At 37.4% G+C, this 25,251-nt stretch overlaps 1 protein-coding gene across 2 annotated transcripts in view; it reads right to left on the reverse strand.

Moving 5' to 3' along the window:
* Positions 1-14,455: 14,455 nt before the first annotated feature.
* LOC116633125 (10 kDa heat shock protein, mitochondrial) overlaps positions 14,456-25,251 on the reverse strand; it is a 39,903-nt gene continuing 29,107 nt past the window's right edge. For both annotated transcript variants that reach the window (XM_032405518.1, XM_032405503.1), the window contains 5 exons: positions 23,121-23,163; positions 22,842-22,928; positions 17,940-18,019; positions 16,654-16,765; positions 14,456-16,526 (listed from right to left, as the gene is read on the reverse strand). In XM_032405518.1, coding sequence (XP_032261409.1) covers positions 16,395-16,526; positions 16,654-16,765; positions 17,940-18,019; positions 22,842-22,928; positions 23,121-23,163 — 454 coding nt within the window. In that variant the 3' untranslated portion in view covers positions 14,456-16,394. The remainder of the gene's footprint in view (positions 16,527-16,653; positions 16,766-17,939; positions 18,020-22,841; positions 22,929-23,120; positions 23,164-25,251) is intronic.

The following is a 25,251-nucleotide window of genomic DNA, read 5'->3' on the forward strand; positions in this document are numbered from 1 at the left end:
GTTCCAACAACCCCAGTGGATGGCTGAAATCATGGAGAGTACTGAACCCTATATAGCATATTGTTTTTTTCCTATACATATATACCTATGATAAAGTTTAACTTATCAATTAAGCACAGCAAGAGATGAACAACAATTAATAAAACAAAGATAACAATACACTGTAATGAGTTATGTGAATGGGGTCTCCTCTTGCACTGTAATCAGCCTTCTTGTGATGATGTGATATGATAAAATACCTATATAAGGCGATGAAGTGAGGTGACTGACAGAGGCCCAGTGATGCAGCATTAGGCTACTACTGACCTTCTGAAGATACGGCAGGAGGCAGGTCAGCTGCTTCCAGACCACAGTTGACCATGAGGAACTCAAACTGCAGAAAGCGAAACCATAGATAAGGGGGGACTATTGTATTAAAGCACACAACTGGTATGTTACTCAGTTAATTTTTTTTAACTTTGTAAAGGCAATTTTCACAAGTAACACTAGAATGTAGAACCAAAAAACTATATATTGTAAGATATTCTGAACTTACTTAGGAAGAAATTGAAAATCTATAGTTAAAGATGCACTTTTCCATAACTTATTCCTCTACTTTGAAGGTCAAAGACATCATGGTTTCTTTCTTCTCCAGCAATCTCGTTTCTCATGTCCAGAAACTGTGCTGTTTACATAGCTGTTATCTAGAGCTTATTTTATAATTTGCTTTCAAGATCATAAATACAGTCCTGAAAATGCTTCATCCATTTACCTAACTAGACAGATGCAAATGTATTTTCATCAGAAAAAAGGCTTCTTTTAAGGGAAACCATTCATGAAATATGTCCTTTGCATTAATAGCTTACAATATCTCAGTTTATTCACTCAACTGGACCTATATTATCATAGACTGAATTTTTGAAGGGTGATGATTTGAAATTCGATATTTTATATTAAATCACTTGATACATAAACAGAGAAGGCTATAGCCAAGTTACAACACTTGCAATGAGCAATTCTGACTGAAGGAAGCACATTCAGGTCCAACTTGTGAGATCCATCAGGTTAGTGCTTGGTTGTATAGGAAGCCCTGGGAAGAATGGGTACATTGTGAAGCTTTTGGCATACTTATAAATTAGCTAGTGAAAGCTAAAGGCAAACTGGATTTTAGCCAGTTGATGATTGACCTATTTTTAATTTAGAATTGTAAGCAGGAAAAGAGGCTATTTATAATCAGCCAAAATCACAGTAGTGATTAAGATATGCCCTAGAAATAAATCAGGAGTTTTGGAAGTCCCAAAACATCCCTACTATTTAGTGTACTACATCTGATGTACCAAATACTCTATTAGATGAAAAGATTTCACACAACTCCCAACCTCTAACCTGCTCCCAGAAACTAAGATAATGACTGCATTGTTAAGCTCTGGCTCCAAGAAGCACTTTGCAGCCCAACTAGAGAATCCTATCTAAAATGGGATTTAACTTGGGTGTTTTAAGAATGGAGATTATTGGGGGGGGGGGGGTGTCCAAGATGGCAGTGAAACAAGAAACCTTAATTTCATCTGTTCAGCTAGATAGCTATCAAATCATTCTGAACACCTACGACTCAACCAGAGATCTAAGTAAAGAATAGCTGCAACTCTACAAATAGAAAAGCTACCACTTCCTGCAAGGTAGGAAATGCAGAGAAGTGAATACAAGGTGACAAATGGGAAGATAGACAGCGGGGGAGGGGGCCTCCATCAGCCGCTACCGGCAAGTGATAGAACAGCAGAGCACAAAATTGGAACTTTTAGAAGTCTGCTCTGCTGAGGGACGTCGCTCCAGTGGCTAAGCGGGGGGTGAAACCCTCGCTGGGACAGTGTGGTCTCAGGACCCTCGGGGTCACAGAAAGACCAAGGGTGCCTGAGTGCGGCTGAGCTCCCAGGTATCAGAGCGGGAAGCCGGCTGCAGAGACAGAGCCGAGGCGCAGGCTCTCAGCTCAGGGTTGCCATAAACCGTGATCCCCGGCACAGTCGGGCCACTGCTCTTCCAGCAGGGACCCAAGAAGTGGCAGATCCGGGGAGACACCCCTCCTCCCCCGGGAGGAGCGGCACGGGAGCGCACCGCAGGGATCTGCTGCGTTTGGAGACTCCACAGGGGGTCGTGCGCCAGAGATAGAAACACTCGGTCACAGGCCGGGTGAGCACGGAGTGCGGCCGGAGACCAGGGAGACGAGAGTGACTGACTGCTTTTCTCTGGGGGGCGCACTGAGGAGTGGGGCCCCAAGTTCTCGGCTCCTCGGGGCAGAGATTGGGAGGCCGCCATTTTCACTCTCATCCTCCAAACCAGACGGAAAGCTTGCAGGGGACAAAAGCTCCCGAGAGCAAACCCGAGCAGATTACTTAGCCTGGACCGGGCAAGGGCAGGGCAATTCCACCTCCGGCAAAGACATTTGGGAACCAGGCAACAGGCCCCTCCCCCAGAAGATCGGCAAGAACAGCCAGCCAAGACCAAGTTTAGCCATCAATGAGAACGGCAGAACTCCAGAGCTAGAGGAATACTGCACATAGAATTCATGGCTTTTTTCCCCATGATTCTTTAGTCATTCATCTTTATTTTTTTTTAATTTTTTTCTTTCCTTTTTAACCAATTTATTATTTTATCAACTTTTTAAAAATCTTTTTAAATTTTCATCTTTTTTTAAAGATTTTATTTATTTGACAGAGAGAGACAGTGAGAGACAAAACACAAGCAGGGGGAGTGGGAGAGGGAGAAGCAGGCTTCCTGCAGAGCAGGAAGCCCAATGCGGGGCTCGATCCCAGGACCCTGGGATCACGACCCGAGCCGAAGGCAGATGCTTAACGACTGAGCCACCCAGGCGCCCTTAAATTTTCATCTTTACAGTTACATTCTAGCCTTTCAATGTATTTAATTTTATCATTGTATATGTAAGTTTTTCCTTTTTTACAATTTTGAGATGTAGTTTCTTCTAACAAACTGACCAAAATACACTCAGGAGATAGTGTATTACTCTGTTCTGTTCACCTATTTGTTTATATCGCTTCCTTTTTTGTTGTTTTTTTTCTTTTTGTTTTTTCTTGTCTTTTAATTTCCATTTTTACAGTTACATTCTATCCTTTCATCCACCCTATATATGTACAAAAATAAAATTAAATACAAATTTTATTTTTCTACATATATAAGTTTTTCTTTGTTACAATTTTGGGAACTAGTTTTGTAAAAAACAGGCCAAAATACACACAGAATCCAGTGTACTGCTTTATTCTGCTCACCTGTCTGAGTATATTCTTTTTTTTAATTGGTTTTTTTTTTTTTTCCCTAGTCTTGGGTCTCTTCTGATTTGTTTAGTGTGTATTTCTATGGGGTTGTTGTTGTTGCCATTTTAGTATTTTGTTCTCTCGTTCATCTATTCTTCTCTAGACAGAATGACAAAACAGGAAAACTCACCTCAAAAAAGAGAACAAGAGGCACTACTGACTGCCATGGACCTAATCAGTATGGACATAAGTAAGATGTCAAAACTAGAGTTCAGAAAAACGATTATAAAGATACTAGGTGGGCTTGAAAAAAAGCATAGAAGACACTAGAGAATCCCTTTCTGGAGAAATAAAAGAACTAAAATCTAACCAAGTCAAAATCAAAAAGGCTATATTAATGAGATGCAATCAAAAATGGAGGCTCTAACTGCTAGGATAAATGAGGCAGAAGAGGGAATTAGTGATATAGAAGACCAAGTGATGGAGAATAAAGAAGCTGAGAAAAAGAGAAAACAACTACTGGATCACGAAGGGAGAATTCAAGAGATAAGTGATGCCATTAAGTGAAACAGTTTTAGAATAATTGGGATCCCAGAAGAAGAGGAAAGAGAGAGGGGCAGAAGGTATATTGGAGCAAATTAAAGCAGAGAACTTCCCTTATCTGGGGAAGGGAACAGGCATCAAAATCCAGGAGGCACAGAGAGCCCCACTCAAAAATCAATAAAAATAGGGCAACACCCTGACATCTAATAGTAAAACTTGCAAATCTCAGAGACAAAGAGAAAATCCTGAAAGCAGCATGGGATAAGATCTCTGTAACATACAAGGGTAGAAACATTAGATTGGCAGCAGACCTATCCACAGAAACCTGGCAGGCCAGAAACGATGGGCATGATATATTCAGGGTGCTAAATGAGAAAACTATGCAGCCAAGAATACCTTACCCGCTAGGATGTCATTCAAAATAGAAGGAAAGATAAAAATCTTCCAGGACAAACAGAAACTAAAAGAATTTGTGATCACCAAACCAGCCCTGCAAGAAATATTAAAAGGGATCTTTTAAGCAAAAAGAGAGTCCAAAGGTAACATAGACCAGAAAGGAACAGAGATAATCTACAGAAACAGTGACTTTACAGGTAATACAATGGCACTAAATTCATATCTTTCAATAGTTACTCTGAAAGTAAATGGGCTAAATGCCCCAATCAAAAGACACAGGGTATCAGATAGGATAAAAAAGCAAGACCCATCAATATGCTGTCTGCATTTTAGACCCAAAGACACCTCCAGATTGAAAGTGAGGGGGTGGAAAACCATTTATCATGCTAATGGACATCAAAGGAAAGCTGGGATGGCAATCCTTCTATCAGAAAAATTAGATTTTAAACCAAAGACAGTAATAAGAGATGAGGAAGGACACTATGTCATAATTAAAGGGTCTATCCAACAAGAAGATCTAACAATTGTAAATATTTATGCCCTTAACATGGGAGCAGCCAATTATATAAGCTAATTAATAATAAAATTAAAGAAACACATCAATAATAATACAATAATATTAGGGGACTTGAACACCCCCCTCACTGCAATGGACAGATCATCTAAGCAAAAGAAGTCAATAAGGAAATAAGGGCTTTGAATGACACACTGGACCAGATGGTCTTCACAGATATATTCAAAATATTCCACCCTAAAGGAACAGAATACACATTCTTCTAAAGTGCACATGGAACATTCTCCAGAATAGATCACATACTGAGTCACAAATCAGGTCTCAACCAGTACCAAAAGACTGGGATTATTCTCTACATATTTTTGGACCAAATGCTTTGAAACTGGAACTCAATCACAAGAGGAAATTAGGAAAGAACTCAAATACACAGGAGGCTAAAAAGCATCCTACTAAAGAATGAATGGGTCAACCAAAGAATTTAAAAGTTCATGGAAACAAATGAAAATGAAAACACAACCATTCAAAATCTTTGGGATGCAGCAAAGGCGGTCCTAAGAGGGAAGTATATAGCAATACAAGCCTTTCTCAAGAAACAAGAAAGGTCTTAAATACACAACCTAACCTTAAACCTAAAGAAGCTGGAGAAAGAACAGCAAATAAAGCCAAACCCAGCAAGAGAAGAGAAATAGTAAAGATTAGAGCAGAAATCAGTGAAATAGAAACCAAAAGAACAGGAGTGCCTGGGTGGCTCAGTCATTAAGCGTCTGCCTTCAGCTCAAGTCATGGTCCCAGGGTCCTGGGATTGAGCCCCAAGTCAGGCTCCCTGCTTGGTGGGAAGCCTGCGTCTCCCTCTCCCACTCCCCCTGCTTGTGTTCCCTCTCTTGCTGTGTCTCTCTGTGTCAAATAAATAAAATCTTTAAAAAAAAAAAAGGAAACCAAAAGAACAGTACAACAGATCAACAAAACTAGGATCTGGTTCTTTGAAAGAATTAGTAAGATTGATAAAAACTTGGCTACACTTAACAAAAAGAAAAGAGAAAGACCCAAATAAATAAAATCATGAATGAAAGAGGAGATCACAACCAACACCAAAGAAATACAATTATAAGAACATATGATGAGTAACTATACGCCAACAAATTAGGCAATCTGGAAGAAATGGATGCATTCCTAGAGACATACAAACTACCAAAACTGAAACAGGAAGACACAGAAAACCTGAACAGATCCATAACCAGCAAGGAAATTGAAGCAGTAATCAAAAATCTCCCAACAAACAAGAGCCCAGGGCTGGATGGTTTCCCAGGGGAATTCTACCATACATTTAAAGAAGAATTAATACCTATTCTTTGGAAGCAGTTTCAAAAAATAGAAATGGAAGGAAAACTTCCCAACAATTTCTATGAGGCCAGTATAACCTTGATCCCAAAACCAGACAAAGACCTACCCCACCAAAAAGGAGAAATACAGACCAATATCCCTGATGACCATGGATGCAAAAATTCTCACCAAGATACTTGCCGATAGAATCCAACAGTAGATTAAAAGAACTATTCACCACGACCAGGTGGGATTTATTCCTGGGCTGCAAGCGTGGTTCAACATCCGCAAACCAGTCAATGCAATACACTACATTAATAAAAGAAAGGACAAGAACCATATGATCCTCTCAATAGATGCAGAAAAAGCATTTGACAAAGTACAGCATCCTTTCTTTATTAAAACTCTGCACAGTGTAGGGATAGAGGGAACATAACTCAATATCATAAAAGACATCTACGAAAAGCCCACAGCAAATATCATTCTCAATGGGGAAAAACTGCGAGCTTTTCCCCTAAGGTCAGGAACACAATAGGGATGTCCACTATCACCACTGCTGTTCAACATAGTACTAGAAGTCCTAGCCTCAGCAATCAGACAACGAAAAGAAATAAAGGGCATCTGAATCGGTAAAGAAGTCAAACTCTCACTCTTCACAGATGACATGATACTCTATGTGGAAAACACAAAAGACTCCAACCCAAAATTGTTAGAACTCATACTGGAATTCAGCAAAGTGGCAGGATATAAAATCAATGCACAGAAGTCAGTTGCAATTCTATACACTAGCAATGAGACAGAAGAAAGAGAAAATTAAGGAGTCGATCCCATTTAAAATTGCACCCAAAACCATAAGATACCCAGGGATAAACCTAACCAAAGAGGCAAAGAATCTGTACTCAGAAAACTATAGAACACTCATGAAAGAAATTGAGGAAGACACAAAGAAATGGAAAAACATTCCATGCTAACAGATTGGAAGAGAAATTATTGTTAAAATGTCTATGCTACCTAAAGCAATCTACACATTCAATGCAATCCCTATCAAAATACCATCCCCTTTTTTCACAGAACTGGAACAAATAATCCTAAAATTTGTATGGAACCAGAAAAGACCCTGAATAGCAAAAGGAATGTTGAAAAAGAAAACCAAAGCTGGTGGCATCACAATGCCTTACTTCAAGCTCTACTACAAAGCTCTAATCATCAAGACAGTATGGTACGGGCACAAAAACAGACACATAGATCAATGGAACAGAATAGAGAGCCCAGAAATGGGCCCTCAACTCTATGGTCAACTAATCTTCAACAAAGCAGGAAAGAATGTCCAATGGAAAAAAGACAGTCTCTTCAACAAATGGTGTTGGGAAAATTGGACAGCCACATGCAGAAGAACATAAGACCATTTTCTTACACCATACACAAAGATAGACTCAAAATGGATGAAAGACTTAAATGTGAGATAGGAATCCATCAAAATCCTAGAGAACACAGGCAGCAGCAATCCTAGAGAACAAAAATCCTAGAGAACCTCGGCTGCAGCAACTTCTTGCTGGATACATCTCCAAAGGCAAGGGAAACAAAGACAAAAATGAACTACTGGGACTTCATCAAGATAAAAAGCTTCTCCACAGCAAAGGAAACAGTCAATAAAACCAAAAGGCAACCAACAGAATGGGAGAAGATATTTGCAAATGACATATCAGATAAAGGGCTAGTATCCAAAATCTAAAGAACTGATCAAACTCAACACCCAAAGAACAAATAATCCAGTCAAGAAATGGGCAGATGACGTGAACTGACATTTGTCCAAAGAAGATACCCAAATGGCCAACCGAAAAAAATACAAATCAAAACCACAATGAGATACACCTCTCACCAGTCAGAATGGCTAAAATGAACAACTCAGGAAACAAATGTTGGTGAGGATGCCGAGAAAGGGGAACCCTCTTACACTGTTGGTGGGAACGCAAACTAGTGCAGCCGCTCAGAAAACAAAATGGAGGCTCCACAAAAAGTTGAAAATAGAGCTACCCTACAACCCAGCAATTGCACTACTGGGTATTTACCCCAAAGATACAAATGTAGTGTTCTGAAGGGGCACCTGCACTCCAATGTTTATAGCAGCAATGCCCACAAAGCCAAACTGTGGAAAGAGCCCAGTTGTCCATCAACAGATGAATGGATAAAGAAGATGTGCTACACATATATACACACACACACACACACACACACACAAAGGAATATTATTCAGCCATCAAAAAAATGAAATCTTGCCATTTTCAATGATGTGGTTGAAGCTAGAGGGTATTATGCTAAGTGAAATAAGTCAATCAGAGTAAGACGGTTATCATATGATCTCACCCATATGTGGAATTTAAGAAACAAACAGAAGCTCATACGGGAAGAGAAGAAAAACTAAGACAAGAGGAAATCAGAGAGGGATCCAAACCATAAGAGAGAGACTGTTAATCATAGGAAACAAACTGAGGGTTGCTGGAGGGGAGGGGTGGAGGGATGGGGTAACTGGGTGATGGACATTAAGGAAGGCATGTGATGAAATGAGCAGTGGGTATTATATAAGACTGATGAATCACAGACCTGTACCTATGAAACCAATAATACATTATATATTAATTGAATTTAAATTTAAAAATAATAAAATAGAAGTCATGAGTCTTAAAACAAAAAAAATGGAGATTACCTGATGGTGCATCTTTATAGTACTGGTACTACTGAGAAGTCATATGGGAAGGGATGCTGGTTTTCTAGGCCCCATCAGATGAACTCTTCTCCTTTCTTCGTCTTTTCTACATTAACTTCCACACTGTTCAGGGATTTGAGACCCCAGTTCTTCACTATCTATCTGTGGAAATTCTGGACCAGCATTTAATTTCTGTGGCCTTGGTTTGTTGTTGGAGTTTTTGTTTTGTTTTTAAATCTGTAAAATGAGGACAAGGGAGCCTCAACTCACCAATTCCTAAGGTTCTTTTCTGGGTCTAAATATATTTTCTTATCTTTCTCCTTGGGATTTGCTAATACCAGCATAACAGAGCCCTTTCAGTTGTGCTAAGAAGAGCTCTTACTTTAGATTCAGGTCCCCAAATTAAGCAAACCCAAGCGATTCAAGAGTGATGATATGGATTCAACATCCATGCTGCTCCCAAGCAGAAAAATATGTTCCTAGGTCTAGAATGTGCTAAACAAGACTGCACAAGCCTGATGGCCCTAAGTGTCCTAAAGATTCCAGACCAGCTGGTATGGGGCATACTCAAGTCTTTCAAGAAGAAAAACTAAATAGCAATTTCCTCTATCCCCACCCCGTATCTATCTGAGATGCACCTGGAAATTCTGCAATGGCAGCAATCTTTGTAAGCAACCAAAACATTACAGACCCGTTAAAATTTACTTGATTTCCGGGGTGCCTTTGTAGTGCAGTCAGTTAAGTGGCCAACTCTTGGTTTTGGCTCAGGTTGTGATCCTGGGGTCATGGGACTGAGCCCCCGGTCAGGCTCCACAGTCAGCACGGAGTCTGCTTGGGACTCTTTCTCCCTCTCACTCTACCCCTCCCCCCTGCTCTCTTTCTAAAATAAATGGATAAAATCTTTAAAAAAAAATTTTTTTAGGGGCGCCTAGTTGGCTCGGTCAGTTAAGCATCTGCCTTCAGCTTGGGTCATGATTCTGGGTCCTGGGATCAAGCCCCACATCAGGCTCCCTGCTCGGTGGGGAGCCTGCTTCTCCCTCTCCCACTCCCCCTGCTTGTGTTCTGTCAAATAAATAAATAAATAGAGAGAAATTTTACCTGATTTCCCTCAATCAAATCAACCTAAAATACAAGAGGGTTATTTTCCCCAAAGCCATGGTTAAAGATTCTCATATAGTATTAATCTCATAAAACAAGGCTGTTAGAGGTGCCTGGGTGGCTCAGTCAGTTAAGCATCTGCCTTTGACTCAGGTCATGATCCGAGGGTCCTGGGATCGAGTCCTGCATTGGGTTCCCTGCTCAGCGGGAAGCCTGCTTCTCCCTCTGCCTGCCGCTCTGCCTGCTTGTGCTCTCTCTGTCAAATAAATAGATAAAATCTTAAAAAAAAAAAAAAAAAAAAAGACTTTTGAAATCCACCAAACTATTAAGATTCAACATGTCTGAAATAGTCTGTCACATTTAAAAAACAAAACAAGGTAACTACTGACTCTGACAACAATCTGGTAAGAGGCAGAAGGTCAGCTGAGGGGCTACCCTCTCCCTCCTTTTTGCTCTATGTAGCTTTCATCACCGTCTGCAACCCTGGGAAAAGCAGATGGTTATGCCCCAAGCTCACTCCTTCCCCTAGGAACATACCCTAGAAGTGAATGTTTTTGCTATCATCAGATTTATCTCTCCTTAAAGAAACAATAGCTACAATTACTACTCATTGTTTTGAAATAGGTGTACCTTTTACCTCATCTCCTAAATTTCCCAGTGGTTTTCCAAACTGATAGCACAGCAGAGGGACTTGTGAAGCTTTTATTTATTTAAAGATTTTATTTGTCAGAGAAAGAGAGCACAAGCGGGGGGGGGGGGGGGGGCAGGGGGAGAACCAGGCTCCCTGCAGAGCAGGGAGCCTGATGTGGAGCTCGATTCCAGGACCCTGGGATCATGACCTGAGCTGAAGACAGACACTTAACCAACTGAGCCACCCAGGCGCCCCTCGGGAAGCTTTTAAAACTGACATTCTGAGGGCGCCTGGGTGGCTCAGTTGGTTAAGCGACTGCCTTCGGCTCAGGTCATGATCCTGGAGTCCCTGGATCGAGTCCCGCATCGGGCTCCCTGCTCGGCAGGGAGCCTGCTTCTCCCTATGACCCTCACCCCTCTCATGTGCTCTCATTCTCTCTGTCTCAAATAAATAAATAAAATCTTTAAAAAAATAAAAAATAAAAAAAAAATAAAACTGACATTCTGAGCCTCCCATTCTCAATCAAATCAGTTTCCAAAGGCAGAACCCAGCAAGCTATAGTTTTAAACTCTTCCTTTGTTTTTGTTATGTACAAAGAGGTTTTTGAAATATTCTTCCACCCCACTGTCTTGCAACTCTCCTACTCTTTCACAAACTGGTAAGCAAGGTCTTTGAATCACAGAATTATGTTTTATGTATCAAAAACTTAGCTACTTACGCATCAGTACAAAGAAGTTGTAGTAAATGGTAACCTGGAGGAAATGATCTCAAGTTCAGCTTTGTCAATCAGACACTTAAATGAAGCATGTGATTGGAAGGCATAAAGAAGTAGGTAACATACAAGAAACAAAAAGTACCACTATCAGATTAAAAATTAAGTGTGTAGCATGGAGAATTGAAATTAACAATGAATTTGAGAGGATTGCTGTGGTAGGCTGAATAAAAGCCCCCTAAAACGTCCACTTCATAATCCCAGAACCTGTGACTATTACTTTATATACAAAAGTGATTTTGCAGACATGATTAAGGATCTTGAGATGGGGACATTATCCTGGATTATCCAGGTTGGCCCAGTGACGTAATCACAAATCCCCTGAGAAGGAAGCAGAGATCACTACGCAAGATCAGGCAATGTGATGATGGAGGGAGAGACGAGAACGATGTGGCCACAAGGCAAAGAATGCTTGCCGGCAACTCCCAGCAGCTAAAAGAGGGAAGGAATGGATTTTCCCCGGGCTTCTAAAAAGAACCAGGAAACTAATTTTAGCCTAGTAAAACTGATTTCAAGCTTTAGACCTCAAGAACTATTAAGAAATTTATATTAAGTCACTAAATATACTACAGCAGACTTCAAAAATTAATACAATCCTAAGGGTTATCTCAAGAATTAGAATCCAAGATCTGCATTTGTTTATAAAATGACGTTTAAGAACCCAGAAGCACCAAATATTTAGGGCACCTGGGTGGCTCAGTCAGTTAACCGTCTGCCTTCGGCAGGGTCCTGGGATCGAGTCCTCCCCTGCTCAGTGGAGAGAGTCTGCTTGTCCCTCTCCCTCTGCCCCTCACCCCTGCTCGTTCTCTAATAAAATTTCTTTAAAATCCATTTAAAAACCCAGAAACACCAAATATTTTTAAAGTGGTTTAAATATTACCAAAATCAAGAAAAGCATAATTTTTCTCTTATTTCTCTTAAAATACACACCTGATTTTAAAAACACAATGACAGGAGCGCCTGGGTGGCTCAGTTGGCTAAGCATCTGACTCTTGGTTTTGGTTCAGGCTGGAGAGATTGAGCCCCAGGCTGGGCTTAGGGAAGAGGCTTGGGATTCTTTCCCCCTCCCTCTCCTTCCCCCTCAGCTTCCTCCCTCCCCCCTTTGCATGTACATACACACTCTCTAATAAATAAATCTTAAAAAAAAAAAAACACAACATGATGACATTTTTGGGAGCAGTTAAGTAGGGATGTCCCACAAAAATCAAAAGGATTCTATTGAATTACCCAAATTGGATGAAATGGGTGTATCATTTGTGATAGTGACCATACCCACCATTTCCTCATCTCAGGAGTTTTGTTGTTCCTTTGACTCCCCTCAGTCTTATCTGAGGGAGAAAGAGGAAAAATATGAGGACACAATCCTATTGTTCCTACTTGATTTAACCTCTTACTTTAAAAACAACGTATAAAGCATTTTTAAAAAATAACATTTCCTTCTACGCACTAAGGAAAATCCAAAATATTAAAATCAGCAAATACAGACATGTAGAAAATTTTCACATAAAGCATACTGTATAAGAATATTCCTTTGGGGCGCCTGGGTGAATCAGTCGTTGGGCGTCTGCCTGTGGCTTGGGTCGTGATCCCAGGGTCCTGGGACTGGGCGCTGCATCGGGCTCCCTGCTCGGAAGGAAGCCTGCTTCTCCCTCTCCCACTCCCCCTGCTTGTGTTCCCTCTCTCGCTGTGTCTCTGTCAAATAAATATCTTAAAAAAAAAAAAAAAATTCCTTTGACAGTGTCACAAAAGGCAGTGAAAATCCTACAAATCCGTAACAAACTCATTTTTAAGTGAATTTCTAGTTGTCATACAAGATATAGATGGCCCTCATGAGATCCACCCAAAATAGAGTGGTAAATACACTATTAATGGAATTTTTTTTTTTTAAAGATTTTAAGTAGTCTCTACACCCAGTGGGGCTGGAACTTACAACCCCAAGATCAAGAGTTGCGTGCTCTACCGACTGAGCCAGCCCAGGCACCCCCACTGTTTACAGAATGATAAATTGCTTTTACCAAGGTTTATAGAAGAAATACAGAACAGGATAAAATGCTAACTTCATTTTAATAAATGAATAGCTTACTAATTTTGAATGTTGATGCTGTAATTAATCCTAGGATCAGTATGAGACACTTGAAATACTACCTTCATGGATGTTAAGTTCAGAATATCAACTGCATTTATCTTTTGGAAATTTATTATCAAAATTTAGTATTCTCTGCTAAATTACATTAGGTTCTCACATTTGATACAGTTTTGAGTACTATAAAATGTAAGTAGCAGAAAAATCAAACAAATGAAGAAATGTAATTAGATTCCCAGCCCACATAAAATATCCAGGTATTCCCCAAATGTTAAGCGTGAAACTCCTAGTTAAATTTTTTGGATGAGTAATCTAACCCTCTAGTGGATTCACTTGGTAGTTATCTGATTTGATTGTGTACACTACACTAATAATGCGTTTTTCAGAAACCACATTTGGATCTTTAGACCATCTCATATACGCTGTTTTGTTGTACAAAACATCTGTAGTGGCTGCTTAGTTAACAATTAGCTGCATTCAAGAAATGAAAATCACCTTTTACTAAAACATTTGCATAGCATGGAAAAACACCAAGAAACCTTTTAACCACATTCAACAAGTATTCAAAAAGGTATACAAAGCGGCGCCTGGGTGGTTCAGTCAGTTAAGCGTCTGCCTTCCGCTCAGGTCATGATCCCAGGGTCCTGGGATAGAGTCCCACACTGGGCTCCTTGCTGGGCGGGGAGCCTGCTTTTCCCTCTCCCTGCTACTTCCCCTGCTTGTACACTCTGTCAAAAATAAATAAAATCTTTAAAAAATAATAATAATTTATGGAAAGAAAGTTTTAACTTTTGGATCTATGTTGGATAATCGAAAGTGCAGCCTAACTTCCTTACTGCACAAAACTGAGTTTTCTATACCTCTCTTCTTAGAAGATTTATTGTATAAATTCTTCGCTAGGCTAATTTTTTAAAATATCACTTAGATACATACATGCGTATTTTCAAAATTCTGTACACAATATTAAGAACAGTAACTTTCATTTAGGTCTTACCTAGTACAGTGAGTCAATTTCATAGTACAATGAGTATGAATGAGATGTCAGTATGAATACAAAAGCAAGCCTACAAACTGATGTTTTCTTTTTGGGTTTGTTTTTGGTTGGTTGGTTGTTTTATGATCAGTTCCAAACACAGTACAGGGAAAATGGAATGAGTAAGAAAAAACGTATTTTATTTCCCCGTTAACACCAAGTCATATTATTCAGAATGTGTTTCAAAATACTTAGCCAGATCACCAATCCCAGCCACTGCCTTAGTTCACTAAGAAAATAAGCAACAGAAATCCATTGTGAGACACCATCTATAGAGATGAGCTACATTGCTATATATCATTTATTAACTTAGTAATTTAGTCTCCCAATATTTAGCAAGTTTGTGCAAAAATTACTATTCCCATTGGTTTATAGTGACATTAATATAAATGCATAATTTCAAAGTCAACATTCCTTTCACTATGAACATAAAACTTAAAAAGATAGTTGTGGGTTACAGTAAAGTAATGACTGGCTGCTGGGATAGCACTGTTCAAGGCCAAATACACTGGCAGGCTTGGAAAGGCATAAATATATATACACACACACCTCAATTTGCTACTATTTCCCACATTTCTGCTATACATCCTTGTTGTATAATATGGTATAAATTATTTCCTCAAATTTGAAAAAAAATCAAGATGAATATGTTTTCATCTTCATTTCAAAATAACCCTTTTAAATGAAAAAAAGTTCCCATTTGTTAAGTCTGTTCAAGAGATGGATTTAAATATTTTCTTCACTACATGTATAATTTTTTTTACCCTTAGTGCCTCATTACAACCAGTTTAGCAATAAGACCTCCAGTGCTTTGTTGAAAATTGCATTCAGTAGATTAAAAGGCTGTAAAATCTGCAGTTGAATCTTTAAGACACTGAATCATAACAAAGTCCAAAAAATGTATGACCATTAACACCCTTGGAAGCTGTGAATTATTGCAAAAAAAAACCCAAAAAACAAAAAACACACACACAAGTGCATATAATTCAAACATAAACTTTGTGGGGAAGGGATGTAAAATAAATACTACAATATTTTTCAACTCTATTTAAATGTTATTTAGATGCTTAGATGAAAGGATTAATACTACTAACAAGAAGAACCAAACTATTTTAAAGACTGCTCTCCAAGTAATTAGAACAATTTTGCAAAACAAAGATAAGCAAGAGCCTATGCTAATACATTTTTCCTGTAGTGTAATGTAATTGCTAATATGAGGTATAATCTGTAAGCAATTAATACAAATATAAATAGGTATAAGCCACACTAACTCAAGTCTAGTGAAAAGCTTCTCAGCTAATGTAGTACGGATAGGGAATTAAGGGATATGAGAATGGAAGGACAGGGCAGGTTTCCAGTGGGAATGTCATTTCCATGCCTTATCACTATCATCATCTTGTATTTAACAGTCCACTGTTGCTGAAAGGTAAATCCTTTCCAAGTATGCTGGTCTAGAATATACTTTATGTAGCACAGTAAGATTATATAAGTATTACTAATACTTCATTTGAATTTATATTTGGATTATACACATAATCACATGTGTATCAAAAACTATAAACAGAATTTTAAAACATTTTCATCTCATTTTTGAAAAGTTAACAGTTAAGACTGAACTGTGTACTACAGAATTTTCTAGAATATCTAACCTAGGGGTAAAACCAAAGGAAAATATTACTATTTCTTTAGTAAACAGCTTGTGCGAAACCTCAAGCTCACTCATCTTTTTATAGATGGGTTTATTTGATGAGGATTGTGATCCAATGATTGTTTAGCAGCAATTTTACCAAACTGTAAATTCTTTTATTAACAGGCATTATAAACAGATAATACTAATCTTATTTAAAAACCATGAGTGCCACACTGGTGAATATACAGCTCATGAATAACTTAAAATGTATTTCCCATTTTAAAAGGCAACACTCAGCATACAAAAACCTATACTAAACAAAGAAGCTATAATATGGATACATGATTGATGTGTCTAAAATGATATATATACAGTACATAATTATTGTTAATTATGTGATCAGTACATTTTTTTCTATATGATTCCCTTCATGCTTCACTTTCCCCAGAAACTGAATTCTGAACTTCCTCTTCTAAAATTGGTACAATCAGGTTATCCTTGGACATCAAATTATATTTCATCACAAATTTGGTAAACCGGTGACACAAAAATGTTTCGTTCTGTAGAGAGAAAGAAAAAAAGTTATTTTAACTTACTATTCAAAACCAAAAAACTAGACATAACATCAACATATATTATTGTCATTCTGATAAGAATGCATCAGGAGAATTAGTGAAATATACTTACTTCATATTCATCAAATATCTGCCGATGATGAAAATAAGCATGTGAAAATATTCTGTAAATCCTACGGCATACTGATCCTAGTTTTGCTACAGATGATTCCTTTATGCTAACCCTAGAAATAGGAAAGAAATCAGATTCATAGAGCTGGGCAGATCTTACAAACAATATAGTCTAATCTTCTCAATTCACAAGCGTGGAAACTTACACCTAGGGGAAAAAAGTGACCAGTGCAAGGTCACAGTGCTAGGAGGTGGCAAGAGTAGGGCTAGGACCCCTGTTCTTTACTCCTGGGCCAGTGCTCTTTCTACCTAACCACAGTGCCTAAGAAATTCAGTATTACAAGTTTTGAAACGTTGTAAAAGTTCAATGCAATTAAATCCCTGACAAATCAAAATTTACTAAAACATAGCACTGACAACATTAACACTTTGTCCACTACAGATGATTAAAACCACTAAAAGGAGTTTTTTATTCTATACAACTTCATTTTTTTTTTTTTAAATAAAAAATGCCTACAAATTTTGGTATTAAAAAAAATGTAAAAAAAAAAAATGTAAGGGCGCCTGGCTCAGTCAGTGGAGCGGGCGACTCGATCTCGGGGTTGTGAGTTCAAGCCCCATGTCAGGTGTAGAGATTACTTAAAAAATAAAAAATTTTAAAAAATGTACATAGGATACTGAAGCAAAAAACAGTATTTTTTTTAACATATTTTATATGAGTTCTATATTTGGGGGAAAGAATCTCCAAATCTATCCACCTGGTAACAGATATCTTAATAGAATAAAAGGCCAGTCAACAAACCTCTCCAGTAATATATCACAATATAGAGAAGCTTCTTTCCAGATCTTAAAAACCTGTAGGCAAGGATAAGGAATCCTTCAAAAACAAGCAGTCCAACTTAGGAAATTCTGCTTTTTAGGCATGCTGTGTAAGACGACGCTAGCTCTATCACAGAGATTCAAGTAAATAAGTGTGTAAATATTCCAACTCTAAAACATGAGAGGGAGAGCCCTGGAGAATGACACACAGCAGCAGGGACTACACCCTTGACTAAACTGACCTGTGAGCTTTGGGAGCCAAGTCCTGCTGCTTTTAGTTTAACCACAACCTTAATTTCAAAATCTGAGTAATTTTGAACTAGCTAAATATACAACAGCCTAAAAAAAAAAAAAAAAAGGTTTAAAGAATACAATGCATTAACAGCAACCTAGTGTGTTTTAATAAAAATACCAATCTTTTAAATTAAATCCAAAAAGTTTAACACCATGTTTAAAAATTTTACTTACCTGCTAGGAAAATATTTATTGCTATTCAGAAGACATGCAGCACCATCAAGTGTATGTCTAGTATAGTCTATTGCAGGACACTATAAAAGAAAGGATATAAAAAATGCATCATACCTCTTACATGAGGTCTGTTTATTATATACTTGTCTTATTCCAAAAACCTGAGCATTTTTGAAGAAAAAAGTCTCTTATGATATCAGAATGACTGTAAAATTCAATGTTACAACAAATAAAGTTACATTAAAGAAGTAAAAAACGGTTGAAATTAATTTTAATGATATATTTAACTCTATATAGCCAAAATTATGTCAACATATAATTGATATAAAAATTATTAATGAGCTTCTTTGGGGTATTTAAAAATTAAGATGTAATTCACAAACCATAAAATTTCTTTTAAAATATACAACTCTCAAGTTTTCAGTATATTTACAAATTTATGTAACCATCACCAACTACATTCCTGAACATTTTCATCACCCCAAAAAGAAACCCAGTATCAATTAGCAGTCACTTCTCATTCTCTCCTCCCCCTAACTTGAAGCAACAATTAATCTACTTTCTGTCTTCCATGGATTTGCCTGGGTATTTCCTAAAAATAGAGTAATACGGGGATGCCTGGGTGGCTCAGTCAGTTAAGCCTCGGACTCCTCTGATTTCGGCACAGGTCACAATCTCAGTCATGAGATAGAGCCCCACGGTGGGCTTGGAGCTGGGCATGGAGCCTGCTTAAGATTCTCCCTCTCTGGGGCGCCTGGGTGCTAAGTCGTCAACCGTCTGCCTTTGGCTCAGGTCATGATCCCAGGGTCCTAGGACTGAGTCCCGCATCGGGCCCCTGGCTCAGCAGGAAGCCTGCTTCTCCCTCTCACACTCCCCCTGCTTGTGTTCCCTCTCTTGCTGTGTCTCTCTCTGTCAAATAAATAAAATAAAATCTTAAAAAAAAAAAAAAAGATTCTCCCTCTCCCTCTGCTCCTCCCCCTCCCCCCACCCACATGGGCTCTCTCTCAAAAAACAAAAACAAAAAAGGAGTAATATGTGGCCTTTTGTGTCACTTAGCATGTTTTCAAGGCTCATCCACAGTGCAGCGTAAGTATTTTATTTTTCTTTTATTCAAAATCTTTTTACACTTTAATGTTTCTAATATATAAAAAATGCTGTAATCCGTTATAGACGTCATTCCTTTTTATGGCTGAATAATATTCCACTGTGTGCATATACCACATTTTGTTTGTTTACTCATCATTAGTTATTGAAAATTTGGTTGAAACGTGTTTGGCTATCGTGAACAGTGTGACTGTATTAGTGTACAAGTTTTGTATAGACATATGTTCTCATTTCTTTTGGGTATATACCTAAGAGTGGAATTGCTAAGTCATAACTATGCTTATCTTTTTAAGGAACTTCCAAACTGTTTTCCAAAGTGGCTACTACAGTATTTTACAGTCCTATCATAGCAGTGTATGAGGATTCTACTATCTCAACATCCTGGCCAACACTGGTTATCTTTTATATTTTAATCATTCTAGTGGATGAAGTGTATGCCATTGTGGAGTGTATCTTTTCTTTTTCCATTAAAAAAAATATGGTAAAATATATTTCAGATGAGGGAGCCTAGGTGGCTCAGTTGGTTGAGCAACTACCTTCGGCTTAGGTCATGATTCAGCTTAGGTCATGATTCAGGCTCCCTGCTCAGCAGGGAGTCTGCTTCTCCCTCTGACCCTCCCCCATCTCGCGCGTTCTCTCTCTCTCTCTCAAATAATCTTTTAAAAAAATAAAATATGTTTCAGATTAATTCTGCCATTTCAACCTTTTTTAAATGTACAACCCAGTGACAATTACATTCACTATTGTGCAACCATCACTACTATGTGTTTCCAACCAAAGGTTTTTGTTTTTTTAAAGATTTTATTTATTTATTTGACAGAGAGAGAGAGACAGTGAGAGAGGGAACACAAGCAGGGTGAGTGTGAGAGGGATAGGCAGGCTTCCCGCTGAGCAGGGAGCCCAATGCCCGGCTTGATCCCAGGACTCTGGGATCATGACCTGAGCTGAAGGCAGACACTTAATGACTGAGCCACCCAGGCACCCCAACCAAAGGTTTTTCATCATCCCAAACAGAAACTCTATAAACCATTAAGCAACAACATCCCATGCCCACCATCATTTCTAGATGTGTTGGCTCATTTTGTGTCTGGCTTATTTCACTCAGCATAATGTCCTCAAGGTTCATCAACATTGTAGCATAGATCAGAACTTCACTCTCTTTTTTGGCTGAATAATATTCCATTCTATACATTCTGTTTATCCATTCTCATTGTGGTTTTGATGATTAATCATGTTGAGCATCTTTTTTATAATGTTTACTGGCCATTTGTTTTTCTTCTTTAGAGAAATGTCTATTCAAATCTTTTGCTCATTTTTTAATTGGGTACTCTTTTAACTGTTTAATTGCAACAGTTCTTTATGTATCTGAATACCAGACCATTATCAGAGACATGATTTATAAAAAAATATTCTTCCCATTCTGTAGACTGTCTTTTCATTTCTTGACAGTGTCCTTTGAGGCAAAAATTCTTAATTTTGATAAAATCTGATCTATATTTTCTTCTTTTATTTGTGCTTTTGGTCTCATATCTAAGAAATCAGTGCCTAGTCCAAGGTCATGAAGAGTTACACATGTTTTTTCTAAGAGTTTTATAATTCTAGTTATTATATTTGGGGTTTTGATCCATTTTGAGTTAAATTTTATATAAGGTGTGAGGTAGGGGTCTAACTTCATTCTTTTGTATGCAGATATCCAGTTATCTCTTAATGAGCTATTTGACATTGTCTTTTAGTACTCTTTGAAATCAGTATTTTACTTCACACTTAGAGCACATCTCAGACTGGACTATCAACATTAAATGCTCCGTAGCCACCTGTGGTTCATAGCTATTGTTGTATCAGCATAACTTTAGATCTTTAACTGGTTTAAAAAAAAATTTTTTTTTGGAGTGGGGGGAAAGGTTTTACCTTGTTTTAGCTGCTTCCTTCCTTTTCTCACCCCCCCATTAATTCTCAGTTAACTCATCCTACTTTGTATCATTTTTAACAGCAAAAAGTTGGCAAAATACTCGTTACCAAATACTAACAAGCTTTTATAAATTCTATTTTGCCAAGTATCTATGTATAATGCTACTGCAGTCTGAATGTGACAAAAGATGAGCAGATAATAACACGTTATAACCTTTGTCACTTATCACTGTGTACAATTAACTCAATTTGCTGCAATGAGTCTCTTTAATTCTCAAGGACATTCAGTAAATCATCACTGGTGGGGAGTATCCTGCCTCTTCCACTTCAGAATCCTCCCCATTCTTTTAAACCAGAAGAGCAACTTTCTTAGCTACTCATCTGTTAGTTGCTATTATTTCCTGCCTGCAAAATTATTCCAAGAGTTCAGAAAGTATCCTTTCAAGATTTTCTTTTGTTTGTATTTTTCCAAAAATCCCTCTCCATACAACTACCACTTGAAAATTCTACCATTATCCTCCCTTGACACATGGACAATTCAAACGGAGCTTGTCTTCAGCAAGAAATGTTGCACTTTTAAGACTCATTCACATGACCTAATGCTATCTTACATTTAATATTAATCAAGAAAAAAGTAGATGTGACAAGGAGAGTACACATAAATCTCACAATACATCACAAACTGGGTATCTTTTCCACTCTAAAGTGAGAATAATGCATCTTCATTATTTGCCAAAATCAAACTAGCCTTCTTGATTCAATTTCCTAATTGCAACTAAATAGCCAATTTCAGTAAATTATCAATAAACTGCTATGTGGGTTTTCCCAGATATAAAATGATACACAAATCTTAATATTGCTTCAATTAACTAACACAAAATAAGTAACACCCTGAATGAAATCAGTCAACCAAATAAGTACTATCTGCTTAGACAGTCAACCAAATAAGTACTATCTGCTTAGACAGGTACCAGATACTCCTTATTTTGGAGAATTTACATTCTCAAATAAAAGAACACCAGATATTCATTTTGCAACTAGAAAGTCACCTGTTGTCAAGCCACAGAAGTCTAACAATAAAATGATCATCTGATGGTTTATAATTCTATAGAACTGGCCTAACCCAAATATTTTCAGTAAATTTAAGTTTCAAGTAAAAAGTACTACAGATTAAAAGGGAATGCAGATCAAGGGAAATGCAATGCATAAACAACCAGCTGTAATTTTTGAGATAACTAAGGAAAACTGAATTATGTACTGGCTATTAGATAATATGAAGGAATTATTTTTAACTAAAAATGTTCTATAAACAACTGCTACTTCCTATACCCTCACCTTGACAAAAACTAAATGAGGAGAAAACATGAATAACTTTTTCAATGTAGGACCAATGATGGAGAAGAAAATCATTATGGTGGGTTTCAAATAAATAGTAGGAAATATTAATAAAATGTAGAGTAAAAAATATTGACCTGTAAAGTTAAAAAGCCCCAAAGCAACATTTCATTAACAGATTAAGCATCAACTAGTAATCACCAAGTTACTCCTATCAAAAGAAATTATGACTAAAAGAAATTATGACTGAACCAAAAAATTAAACAAGTATATGTCATCCATTATACATTAGATATCAGCATGATATGACAGATAATGTTATTCTGTGATAGCCAGCGAATCATAAAGTGAGTTCTAACCCATGATATTGCCCAGTTACAAAAATGATACTAATCATAAGAAATCCTAAAATAGCACTGTGGCAATAAATTTGCAATAAGAACTCTAAACCAAATGGCAAAATAAACAGTGAACACTAAAAATTTATCTACCACTCTCTTGGAGAGATTTAGGTTATGATGATTTTATTAGTCATTCTATTTCATAATTTCTCACCTCTTTTGGAGTTTTATGAGCTGCACAAAGAAAAATCCATTGCTCAGTTGCTGTCATCTGAGTACATGTATCTGGATGGCATTCACTCTGTTACAAAAGAGTTACATTTCTTAATACATAAAACAATAAAAAAAAGTTTATCATTTGGGTTACTACATTTCCATGTAAAATTCTAGAATAATTAGAAATGTTGGGTAAGTCTTTGTAAACACCTTAAGTTACAAAAACAGAAAAAAATCAGAACTTCCAAATATAGCTTTAACTTAAAGAAAATATTACCTGAAGTTTGACAGCAAGTCCATTTAGTTCAAGACAGAATTGCCTAAAAATGCAAATACATAAATGAAAAGTCTTATCCATTCTCCACATTATTTTTAGAATACTAATTGCCATTAGTACCATCCTTCCTCTCTCATCACCATTATCAACACCATCTGAATTTACATGGCACATTTCTTAAAAAGACATACAGATTAGTAAGTAAAACCCAAAACTAACAACCCTAATAATGTTCAATATCAGAGTACACTGAGTTGATCAGACTTATACACTGGAAATTCATACAATTTTTCTGAGAAGTAATTTGGAAATATATACTAAGACTCTTAGGAAGTGTATATTTTTTTCTAAGTCATTCTAAGAATTTATTCTAATAAAATAATCAAAATTCCATGCAGATATATGTACAAAGATGTTCACAGAGAATATACATAACATTTTTTTTGAAAATCAGCAATTGCAGAGTCGTAAATTGTTGGTATGTACATAAACAAAGGTTATGTCTATATTCACAATAAGATTCCAGTTATGTAAAAAATTATGTGTATATATCTATATACAAACATATATAGAAAAAGGACTAGAGGCGCCTGGGTGGCTCAGTTGGTTAAGGGTCTGCCTTCGCTCAGGTCATGATCCCGGGGTCCTGGGATGTGTCCCACGTCAGGCTCCCTGCTCAGCAGAGAGCCTGCTTCCTCTCCCTCTGCCCCTCCCCCCTGCTTGTGCTCGCTCTCTCTCAAATAAAATCTTAAAAAAAAAAAAAAAAAAGACTAGACGTTTATAATCCTATATATTTTACAAGTTTTGTTCCGATTACAAACACCATGCTCCTTATAAAAAGTCAAACATGAATATATAATGTACAATAAGAAAATCCTCCATAATTCTACCACCCCTTTCCAAAAGTTATTATTTATAAGTAAATTTGATTTTCTATGCAAAGATTAAAATATACTGGGATCATATCATACACAATTTTGTAACTTGTTTTTTGGTCACTTAGTAGATTGTAAGCATTTTTTTCATGATATACTTTTCTTCTACAACTGCCAAACTGAGTATTATAAAGCCTAGAACAATGCTTGGAACATAGTAAGTGTTCAAAAAACATTTTTGAATAAATGAAGAATGAAGGAAATTTCATAACATCATCATTTTTAAACAAACTTGTTATTTTATATGAAAAGACAATTAATCGTCTATGTCATAAAGCTAACTTATTCTATTGCTGTCAAAATACCGAACGCATTCCCTCTAAAAATCTTACCAAATTAATCACTATTATGTTTCCCCAACAAATGAGAACAATCTGATTCCCTAAAAATGCAAAGCGAAAACCTACAAAGGTAGAAGATAAAAGAGAGTCCCAAAGGGCAAAAACAAAACAAAAACCCTGCCCACATATGAAAGAAAAACTACTTATTTAAAATATATGATAACAGAAGAAAGCAAATAAGGAGTCAAATTTGCACTTGTCTGTGAATGTATTTCCTTTCAGATCCCTAACAATAATGCTGTTCTTAGATCACAAAAATAACACTATTTCTGAATCATCACATCACCCTCTATTGCCCCATTATCTGTAGCCTGCATGTTACATATAGGTTTTTTTGTTTTGTTTTGTTTTAAGATTTATTTACTTATTTGACAGAGAGAGACACAGTGAGAGAGGGAACACAAGCAGGGGGAGTGGGAGAGGGAGAAGCAGGCTTCCCACCAAGCAGAGAGCCCAATGTGGGGCTCGATCCCAGGACCCTGGGATCATGACCTGAGCCGAAGGCAGACAATTAACGACGGAGCCACCCAGGCGCCCCTTACATACAGGTTTTTGAGTTGTTTTCCACTAAGTGGTAATAAAGACAGGTGGTGAAAAATAAGTTTCTCATCTAGTTTAGCTCACTTATGGACCAACAGCAAAATTAAGCTACTGATTTGGCAGTGTTATGGGTACAAACTGTGGCACACAGTACAAATATAACAGCTTCAAGTTAATTCATTATAGGGCTAACACATACAGTTGTGCAGCTGAAGAGACAAACCAGAGCTGAAATCCGGCCTACACTGTAATCTCTAAACCATGGATCCTGACATAGGATTGTATCCAATCGGGGGGGGGGGGGGGGGGGGGGGG

This window comes from Phoca vitulina, unplaced genomic scaffold (assembly GCF_004348235.1).
Source record: "Phoca vitulina isolate PV1807 unplaced genomic scaffold, GSC_HSeal_1.0 scaffold1, whole genome shotgun sequence".
NCBI lineage: Eukaryota > Metazoa > Chordata > Mammalia > Carnivora > Phocidae > Phoca > Phoca vitulina.